The sequence below is a fragment of the Bolinopsis microptera genome, unplaced genomic scaffold (genome assembly GCF_026151205.1).
Source record: "Bolinopsis microptera isolate Bmic1 unplaced genomic scaffold, MBARI_Bmic_1.0 sca209, whole genome shotgun sequence".
NCBI classification, from domain to species: Eukaryota; Metazoa; Ctenophora; class Tentaculata; order Lobata; family Bolinopsidae; genus Bolinopsis; species Bolinopsis microptera.
In genome coordinates, this window is record NW_026971981.1 from 1 (window position 1) to 11,510 (window position 11,510).

Sequence of the window (11,510 nt, forward strand, 5' to 3'; positions counted from 1 at the left end):
GAAAAGTTTGGACGGGACATACACAAAGATGTTGCGTATGGTGCTGGGTATCTCATGGAAGGACAAGGTCAGCAATATAACTTTGTATGGTAGCCTCCCAAGGCTGTCAAACAAGTTACGAAGCAGGAGATTAAAAATGGCGGGACACTGCATCCGACATCCTGAGCTACTTGCCAGTGATTTAGTCTTATGGGAACCTACGCACGGTAGAGCACAGCAAGGCCGACCAAGACAAAGCTACTTGTCTATGTTACTGAAGGAAGTTGGGACAAACTCTAAAGAGGAACTGCGAACCCTGATGCGGGACAGGGATATATGGAGGGGGTTTTCTGGCGTAGATCGGACTTAGCTCCGACATAGTAGTAGTAGTAGTAGTAGTAGTGGAACCAGTGCTGTAAGTTTGCAAGGTATGTGGACTAAGTGGGTCGAGAGTACTCAACTTGAGAGTGGGTGTTGAGAATCCTCAACTAAACTAAAGATAATGACATCCAGAAGATGAGGCAGTAGAGTGAGTGGTAGAGGCTGAAGGAGAAGAAATGTCACAAGGAGAAGGGTAGGGAGAGCACTATAATAATAATCTTTATGATAGTTCACCAATGGAAATTTGTGCTAGAGAGCGGAAGGCAGTGATGCTGTTATCACTATCATCTCTTAAGATAGACCAGCATGGTTGGTCATTAGAGGAGTGCTCCTGCAGGGTTTCCCTGTAAGAGCAGCTGCACAGTGGACAGTAGAAGATTCTATGGTAATTGGTGTCCAATACATTACAATTTGGACACTGAGGATATAACCTTGGTATCTGTGCTTCTGCTTGAGTAGCGAGGAAATAATTGTTTGCTCCTTTCATCAATGTACTGCGTCGAACTTACTGCGCCTGATTTACCGCAAACCCCAATTTACTGCTGTGTTTCTTTTCCCCAAATTCCACAGTAAATCAGGGTTTTACGGAAAGTGTGTCAAACAGTATTATATATACATTCAATTTAATCAAGTGATGCAATTGGCAGAGCACAATCAAATTTTTAGTGTTGCAATTGGCAGAGCAAAATTCATTGCTACCAATAATTTTTTCAAAAAATTTTTTAACAAAACACATGATCTACTCCATTATAGGGGCAGGGATGAGCTTGTATGAGACTTCTGATAGCTGAATCTCACGTTTGGTGTCCACCTTCTTTCCTTGGTACCCTCGTAGAGCAACAAGAGTTGTTCTCAACATTGCAAATCTTATCCTTGTTCTCACATGTCTTACTACATCACAGTACCTTTCCTTCCTTTTTCTTGCAATGAGGTCTGTTACTCTGTTGACGAACTGCTTACACTCTTTAGACATTCCTCCAGATGTGAAGAATACAGCCGGGGTGAAGGTAGCCTTCTCCACATTCAACACTCTCTCCAAGTACTTGTCCTTCTTCTCGTTCTCGTTCTCTTCGTATACTTCTTGAAGAGTTTTTGTCCTGTTTGATTATAAGCAATTGGGGTGTGAAACCCTTATGTCAAGAAAGGTCTTATCAAATGGAGTCCAAACTCCTCTAGCAGATACATCAAGCCGAACTTGGTCACCTGTTATAGTCTTGGGGTTGAGGCAGTCACCCTCATTTACCTTCTGTAGCTGGGGTTGAACTTTTACATCATGACATACCTCACGAAGCTCAATGTTATCCAGAAGCTGAACTGCCTCCATGAGGCGTTGGGACTACCACAAGCAATGCTATCGACTACACTAAAAGCTTATCTACTAAAACATATCAGGACGGATCAAGAAAACAACAATTACAAGAAACCAACAATTTTATTTAGTATCAATTAAAACAAACAAAAATAAATTTTACATATAACTATCACGACCTTTAGTCCGTTTCAAAACGGAGGCTTATAAATATTATTATATTATGATTGTAAAATAAAGGATAAAATTTTAAATTTGTTTCACTAAAAATTTGTTTCACAATAAAATTATGTACACAAATTTATGTTTGATTATTTGTTTGCAATAATTTTATTTCAACACTTGATCCCTGTTCAGACATCTCTTTGGGGCAATAGCATTTCCATTTCAGATATGTGCAAATAGTAGAGGCTCTTACGGGCAAAAAGACGTGTTTTCTGCTACGAGTTTAGAGACCTAACCGCTAATTGGACACAATATTATGATGTCTAAGGATCGATAATATGTAAAGAAGCAATAAGATCACATTATTTTCTATTTGGTGTGAAAATATGATCTAGAACATAATCTCGCTGAGTTATAGCTGTTTGAAATTTATGATGAACGCGCGGGTGCCAATTGATAACAACTAAATGCTTTTGCGCGTAGTGCGCGTCGAAAATTTGGCAAAAACGCTTGCGGAGTGACAATATTCAAACTTCGATAAAGTATATGAAGTGGGTGCTTCTCGGAAAGGAAAAATTTAGGCGAACACGATGAAACTATTTTTGGGTTGATTTAATACAACTGCAAAAAATTATTCAAACTTCAAGCAAAAAAGTCAAAATTTTTACCACTTTTTTGGATTTTTACCCCAGAAAAAATAGATAAGAGGGATTTGTTTTATTTTTATACCATCTTGTGCGGCTGTCTTTCAGCTATCTCCATGCAAATTTTGCCGACATGCCAACAAAATTAACTTGCTCAAAATATCAAAAAACATGGTTTTTTGGCCTATTTTTGGCCCAAAAATCGGTTTTTTGCGATTTTAACCCAGAAAAATCAGTCCAATCATCTTGAAACTACTTTTAATCGATTCTACGGTCAAAAATACGTCTAGTAAGGTGTATCTGGGGTCCCTAGCGTATTGAGCAGACAATGCCCGTAAGAGCCTCTACTAAAAAGGGCGCAGTATTGAGTATATAATAGTAACTTTGATGTTTATCGAACGTAGGATATTGTAATTGCAGTTTTATACTATTTTACCCAAACTTAAAATTTTTAACTTTTACTGTTATTATACATTAAATTAAATCAATTGATGCAATTGGCAGAGCGCAAAACACAGGTAATGCAGAAATTGTCCAGCGCACTGCTACCAATATTCAGTTAAATCAAAAAAGATCAACAATCAAATATATATACATCAAGCCATCATAGAGACAGGGATAAAGTTGTAATTTAACACAGTTTGTGTTTTCTTTAGTCTCTTTGTTGTTTGTAGCGCGATGCACTACTGGGCCCACAGGAGGGGTGCAAAGAAGTGAAACAAATTTTAGTGAAACAAATTTAAAATTTTATCCTTTATTTTACAATCATAATATATTGGTGGTTAAGGGGTTTTCCAAACTCCAGGGGCTCGTGAAGTGTCTTACACAACCTCTCCGAGCCCAAGATCCGTAGTGCGTGGTGAAGAGCCACACCCTTCTTGAGGTGCCACTGTTAAGCTTAGTAGCCTGTTCTGGGTGATTCCAGTTAAAACAGGTGAACGGTAACAGAACACTGCGGCTCTAGACCAGTACAGGTCGAAAAATATAACCGGGACATCTGTCTCGTTAGGACTGCATGCAGTTCATCGGGTGCGAAGGGCCAGCATCCCTTCCACCTCAAATAACAATGCTACTGAAACAACACACACATCAAATGGACGGAGTGCTACTTCCATGCCAATTCAAGGACGGATGGTTCCAGCATGACGGAGGCTGGGCAAAGCCTACGGGACCCCAGTCGCCTGATGAGAAGAGGGGGTACTCGTCATCCGACCAGATTTATTAGTCAACAGATCATCCATGTTGACCCTGCTTCCAACAAATCCAATCCAGTAAATTATTGCAAACAGTTTTTACGTTTTGGAACATGGAACGTTCTATCTCTTGTCAGCTCATCTACACAGCTCTACCAACTTAGTAAAAACATTGATCAGTACAGATTGGATCTTTTGGGGATCACCGAGACTCACATGCCTGGATCTGGCACCACTCTACTGGACAATGGCAGTCTACTCATCCATTCCGGTAGAGTCGACGGGATCAAGAGACAGGGAGTCGGTCTCAGTCTTTCAAAACGAATCAGAAACTCCCTGATATCGTTCACTCCCACATCGGAGCGGGTTTTAACTGCTAGGCTGCATAGTAAGCAAATCAACATCTCTGTTGTTGTGGCCTATGCTCCAACTGAGGGTGCAGAGGAGAGTGAGAAAGATAAGTTTTATAGGACACTCACAGATACATTTGATGGGCTACCTCGTCACGATATCAAGTTACTGCTCGGCGATTTTAATGCAAAAGTAACATCAGGCAGATATGGAAGTGAAGCGGTCATCGGTGGGGAATCACTCCATAGCTCATCAAATGACAACGGGACAAGACTTGTGGATTTCTGTGCGACGAACCAGCTTGTCATCGGGGGAACTCTCTTCGAGCACAAGAACATTCACAAGGGAACATGGCGGTCCCCCAACGGGCTCACCGTCAATCAGATAGATCATATCTGCATTGGAAAGCGGTTTCGTCAGTCACTTTTTGATGTTAGGGTATGTCGCGGGGCAGACATCGGCTCCGATCATTATCTGGTTCTAGGACTGCTGAAAATCAAACTTCAGTCAGTGACAAAGATCAACGCCAACAGGCCCAATGTGCCTGCCATTGAGCGCCTGAGGGATAGTAATACGGTTTTAGAGTACAATGTGGCTCTTCAAAAAACCGATTTGCAAGTCTGGATAGTGAGGTCGACCTCGAGGATATGTGGCGTAATCTCAGTCAGACCGTCACTGATGTCTCACTGGAGGTACTATGCAAAAGACCCCGGAAGGCAAAGGAGCAACACCTGTCACGGAAGACCAAGGATTTATTGACTCAGCGGGCACAGTTTAAGCGCAAAGACCCAAACTCGGACACTAACAGGTCAGAGTATTCTAAACTTAATAAGTTAGTCAAGAAAAGCAGCAAGCTAGACGACAATAACTGGGCAGTAGCTCAGTTAGAGTAGCTACTGATCTTGAGGAAGCAGCGAGCAAAGGTCAGCAGCGTGAGGGATGGGCAAAGATCAAGAAGATCTCTGGTAAGAACAAGAAGCCTCAAGCATCTTGTGTCCGGGACAAGGACGGTAGGAAGATCACGGATCCCCAACAGCAGAGGGATAGGTGGAAGGAGCACTTTACTGAACTTCTGAACCCCCCATCATCAAGTGTCAACCTTGCCGACCTTGATACAGTACCACCCCAACCCCACTTTAACTCTCTCTCTTGTTCGGATGGACCACCCACCAGAGACGAGATTAGTTATTCCCTGACAAAGCTTAAGAACAACAAAAGCCCAGGAGTGGACGGGATAACTAACGAGCAACTGAAGTATGGTGCGAGTGCTCTAGTTGATCAACTAGAGTGTCTATTCAAGAAAGTGTGGGAAGAAGAGACTGTTCCTGAAGATTGGTTAAAGGGTGTGATCATTGTTATTGGGAAGAAAGGAGACACTTCAGTCTGCGGGAACAACAGAGGGATCACATTAAGGTCTACAGCATCCAAGCTTTTTCAGATGATTCTTCTTAAGCGGTTACATGCTGGTATGGAGTGTCTCCTCAGGGAGAATCAGTGCGGATTTAGACAGAACCGCTCATGTATTGATCAGATTTATTCTCTCCGAACTATTATTCATAACTGTCTTGAGTTTAACATTCCTCTTTACATTAATTTTGTGGATTTCAAGGCAGCGTTCGATTCTATCAGAAGGGACTTTATTTGGTGCAGTATGAGACACTATGGGCTGCCTGAAAAATATGTCAGAATATTTCAGTCATTTTTTGGGGGTACCATGAGTGCCGTGAGGGTTAATGGGGAGCTGACAGACTGGTTTGATGTTAACTCAGGCACAGGTCAGGGTGACATTCAAGCACCTCCTGTCTTTAATTTCTGCCTAAACTTTTCTGCATTTCTGGCTGAGACCAACAAGCCCCTATCAAGATTCTAAAAAAAGTGCGATGAGATTGGATTTTGACACTAGAAGTGCGATTTTCACGAAATGTACTCCCCACCCCCCCCCCCCCCCCCCCCTCCAGCCTGCAAGATTTCTTGCCCCACAAATTATTTTCTATTTAAAAAGATTTCGCGAGTCCCTTTGTAAGCGAAAAGTATGTCACTGTTATTGGATCCATAAATAACGAAAAATTTACGTGCGTATTTTCATGAATTATATTATGTTACATATTGTAATCATGGTAAGCCTCACGTAGCACGATGGTTGATGGCGCGCTCGTCAAGCAGTTGACTCGGGTTCGAGTCTCGTCAGCGGTCATTCTTTTGGCAATTATTAATTATTTTACTAAAATTATCATCAGAGCACCTTGTAATATACGTTATCCGATAGATTATACTGTTCGTACTTCATCTAAAGAACTAAGAGACTGAGAAGACCGGCATTTAAGGATTTGTCCGGGAAAGGCCTCGTTCACACTGGAACATGTCAAATTATTGTAAACGGAGTTATCTGGTAATGTTTGTTTTGTTTATGGCTAGAATTTAGAATGGAATCAATGTGATGAGGATCCAGAGTTAATTACCTGCTAGGATTAATAAGTCAGTTCTCCAGTTGAAGAGACCCTTTCTCAAACTTTTAATGAAGAAATATTCACTATGCCTATGGCAGTATCAAGTATATTCTGAGAAAGAATATAGCCAGGAATAGTACCTCCTTTAATGGTAACCATGGTAACTATAGTAACCACTGTGAATCTTGATCTTATAACAACTAGTATCCTTTAAGACTTAGACAGTACAGTGAATAAACACGCTGAAAAGCGATGAAAATGCAAGCGCGCGACCGAATATGTAGTGCTGAAAGAGGGTGCCGAAATCTCGCGGAGAATCTCACGATATTGTGAGCCTAGCTATGAGATTTAAACGAAACTCGCAAAAATCTGGCAAAAATCTCGCGCGCGTTACGTCGAAGTTTTCACGCTATAAACAAGTGATAAAATACACGTTAAGAGTATAAAATACATGTTAAGTTCCTAATTCCCTCAACTTTTAAGTTAAACTTTTTCTGTTTCCTCATTTATTTACAAATTTTGTGCGATGAGTCCGGCTCGCAATCTCGCATAAATCTTGAGCTGGGCCAACAAGATCATCAGTCAAGGCGCAGTGCTGCAGAAAGAGATGAAGACGGTCGAGGAAAAGGTCATTCTGGACACCGATTATGCTGATGACATGGCTATTATGGACAACTCAGGGGAAGGCCTACAGGAATCAACTGATCTATTAGTTCATTACAGCTCCTACGCTGGGCTCAGAATAAATGCAAAGAAGACCCAATGCATGGCTGTAAGCAAGTGCGCCTCCCAGCGACCTTTCATCAAGGATGATTGTATTGAGCCGTCGGTTGAGGGTGAACCCGTCGAGCAGGTTAGCAACTTTGTCTACCTGGGTGCAACTATTAGTGGGGATGGGACAATCAACAGAGACCTGGATGTCCGTATCCAGAAGGCTAATGGCGCCTTTCATCAGCTCTGGAACATTTGGAATAGCAGAACTATAAAGACTCCAACCAAGATCAGGATCTATAGGGCTGCTGTCCTCACCATCTTGTTGTTGTGTATGGAGCTGAAGTCTGGAACACCACCAAAAAGCAGATGAAACGTTTCGAGGTTTTCCATCAAACCTCCTTGAGAAGGATCCTTAGGATTAAATGGTTCTTTCATGTAACCAACGACGAAGTTCTTAGGAGGGCTATCATCAAGTCAGTTGAGACTTTCATCAGTGCTGCCAAGCTACGTTGGTATGGACATGTAGTTAGAATGCCAGACTCTAGACTACCGAGGTTTCTGTTGAACTGGAAGCCAAACTATGGAAAGAGGTCAAGGGGCAGACCCCGTAAGAACTGGAAGTCCTGCGTACTCGAAGATGCTGCTAAGTTTACAGGTGTTGAAAACATCGACAACGACACAACAGAAGCTTTGGCTACCAATCGAGTACAGTGGAGACATATGTTACGCCGCCAACGCGATGTGTGTGATGCAGGCCACTCCAACGACTAGGAGGAGACCTTACCATGTAACATGTATGTAATATAATAATATTTATAAGCCTCCGTTTTGAAAGTTTTAAATTTTAATATATTCACATTTCTATTTAAAATTCAATTTAATGTATAAGTCAATAACTGGCCGCCAAAGCCGCGCATTCTTGAAAACAGGATTAAATTGTTTATGATTATACGACAAATAAAAATAAATTTAAAACTATCCGTGGTTTTTTAAAATAAATTACAAATTATAATCTTTCCTAAATCCAAAGCCAGCTTTGTAAAATTTACTATCAGATCATAATATATTGTCAATTCTCAGTATTTACAATGCAACATTTCATTAATCTACATACAAGCGTACTCCAGCCCCTGCACGCCAGCACGCATCCGTTCTTATGCGGCGCGGCTCAAGCCACTCACGTATTATATTATACTTTTTGCTTTCTTCAGAAACTGCTGCTCACTGCTGCTCACTGCTGCTCACTGATGCTCACTGCTGCTCACTGCTGCTCACTGCTACTAAATGCTGCTCACTGCTGCTATGGGCGCGCGCGCGACAGCAGCAGTGAGCAGCAGTTAGTAGCAGTGAGCAGCAGTGAGCAGCAGTGAGCAGCATGAGCAGTTAATAGCAGTGAGCAGCAGTGAGCAGCAGTGAGCAGCATGAGCAGTTAATAGCAGTGAGCAGCAGTGAGCAGCAGTGAGCAGCGGTTTCTTTGCACTTAGCCCCTCCTGTGGGCTGCGCCGCGCATCAAATAATTCTTCTCGCAATTTTTCGGTAGATCGGCGAAATGCACCACTGGGCCTCGCCGAGCTGCGAAGGATTGACATCGTGAATCAACTTTGTTGTTTGTTCATTGTTGCTACATGAAATTTGTATTTGATTGTGTTCTACCGATTGTATCAATTGCCATTTAATTATAAGTAGTTTGAATGCAAATGACATTTTCCTCACTTATTTATTATTTTTTAAACTGGAACCCTTCCAGGGCTTACATTAAAAACAAAAAGTGTTTTAAATGTTTATTTTTAGCGGCCCAATTTGACGAACGCGAATGCAATGTTACTTGTTTAAATTTTTTCAAAGTTGCGCACCGCTTTCGGCTTTCTTCTCGAGGCAATATAGTAAAGGCTCTTACGGGCAAAAAGACGTGTTTTCTGCTACGAGTTTAGAGACCTAACCGCTAATTGGACACAATATAATAGTATGATGTCTAAGGATCGATAATATGTTAAGAAGTATAAATTTGGCCTTATTAGTCACGTGCTATACCAATGCGCGTTTTAAACTTTGACAGTCTATTACTCTAAGGCAAATAGAGTAATTATATTCATATTTTGTCAGCAATAAGATCACATTATGTTCTATTTGGTGTGAAAATATGAGCTAGAACGGACATAATCTCGCTGAGTTATAGCTGTTTGAAATTTATGATGAACGTGCGGGTGCCAATTGATAACAACTAAATGCTTTTGCGCGTAGTGCGCGTCGAAAATTTGACAAAAACGCTTGCGGAGTGACAATATACAAACTTCGATAAAGTATATGAAGTGGGTACTTCTCTAATATTTACGAAATAGTGCGTGCTGCATGCTAGTCAATTAACAATGAACGACAGCCCAGTGTTTTCGTGAACTAGAAATAAATTGACCTTCCGCTCAACTATCATCAATCGTTTAATTTGTTGCAAGATGCATTACTGGAACAGCGAAATATTCCACACTGCACACTGGGCCACGCCGAGCTGCAAAAGATTGACATCTTCAATTAAGTTTACGAATAATACTCGTCTAAATATCTTCGAAGAACAAAGTAGCGGCGTAGCGCGCGCTGCTTTCTTCTCAAAATTTTAACCCGAGACAATGATCCGAAAAAGTTCGGCGAGATGCGAAGGATAAACATTGTGAATTAAGTGCAAGGGCTTTAAATAGAGCAACGATCGTTGCTTTGACAAAATCGTATATGCTCTGTTAATTTGCGGCCGGCAACGATTTGGAAGGGTCGACATGATCGTCAATCAAAACGGTTGTAGCGCTATGCCCTAGTGGGCCGCGCCGCGCATCCAATAATGCTTATACAGATCGGGAAATGCAAAGGATTGACATCGTGAATCAATCAAAACGGGTAATCTTTAAATATTAAAATTACTTTAAAAAGCACCACTTATAAAGTACTATAGTAAATCGAGCGTTACCATACAATTTTCTTTCATGTCTATTTTTGCTACAAGACAATACTGTACTAATATCTTTAATTCTGCAATAACTTACTGTTACTCTTACTTCCACCTTCGATCAGTGAAAAGATCCCACATGCATGTGAAAAAGGTGCATCAAGCTGGCTGACCGGACTTCCCTATGAGAAGTACGGCTTTGTCCTGAACAAGCGAGGGTTCAAAGACGCGATACCATTGAGATATGCTCTACCCATTGCCAACATAGCCAAGAAATGCATTTGTGGCAAAGATAACACCTACAACCACATTCTTATTTGCAAGAAAGGAGGCTTTGTCAACAGCAGACACAACCGACTGAGAGACACTGTTGCAAGCATTCTTGAAAAAATCTGTAATGAGGTTGTTATACCAACATTATTATATTCCCAAACGTTTGAACCTTTAAATTAACTAGGAAAGTCAATCCTCAACTTGACTTTTACTGTTTTAAACAGATATGATGATATTAACTTAATTTATTATTATTATTATTATTATTTTTTTTTTTACATACTCCTTCTTAGTGTGGTGACTTGGGGTCCATAAATATAACAATACAAGCTGATAAACCAAAAAGAACAACTGGGGTAGGTAGGTAGCCCTGGTGGGTGCGTAAACTTTACGGTCTGCTCTCTCCAAGATCAGCCTGCTTCTCCATTTTACCGTGAAGCCTAATTTCTAGTTTTTATAAAATATACAATGCGAGTGCAGGTTTACTAATCTTAATCTACTTAACAACTCAATAGCCCAAGTCACCATACCCGTAGTATATTCCATGGTAATAGAAGAGCTTTAAAGTTTTTCAAATTGTTGCTATAATTGATTTAAATAAAAATTTGTTGTTTTCTTGAAATTTGTTGCTTTCTTGTTGTAGAGCCCACACTCCAGCCATGCACTGGAGAAAGCCTTCACCCTGGTACCATCCTTGATGATGGGGCAAGGCTCGACATAGCAGCTAGAGGTTTGTGGTCACCAATGGAGATGGCATTTTTTTGATATCAGGGTTTTACACCCCGGAGCCAAATCCAACGCTAATCACAATACCCCAGCAAAGATGTACAGCAAGCATGAGAGAGAGAAAGAAAGGAAATATGGAGACCGCTGTGTACAAATTGAAAAAGGAACCTGCAATGGCCTTGTATTCTCGACCACCGGAGGTATGGGCCCACAGGCTACCATGTTCCTTAAACGAGTAGCAACACTTCTGGCAGCCAAGACCAGCCAGGACAAAAGCCTCATCATGGCAAATCTAAGACGTCGTTTGCGGTTTGAGCTACTTAAGACAGTATTGATTGCAGTGAGAGGACACAGAGGACGGTATTATGAGAAAGCAATACCTGTTGATGAACTGGA

General features: G+C 41.2%; 1 protein-coding gene across 1 annotated transcript; it reads left to right on the plus strand.

Moving 5' to 3' along the window:
• Positions 1-3,620: 3,620 nt before the first annotated feature.
• On the plus strand, positions 3,621-11,423 carry LOC134825866 (uncharacterized; the record flags this gene model as incomplete). The annotated part of the gene is made up of 3 exons (XM_063838054.1): positions 3,621-4,714; positions 4,899-5,797; positions 11,207-11,423. Coding segments are annotated over exons 1-3 (2,210 nt in total), but the record flags the coding sequence as incomplete, so codon positions are not given.
• Between the last annotated feature and the right edge of the window lie 87 nt (positions 11,424-11,510).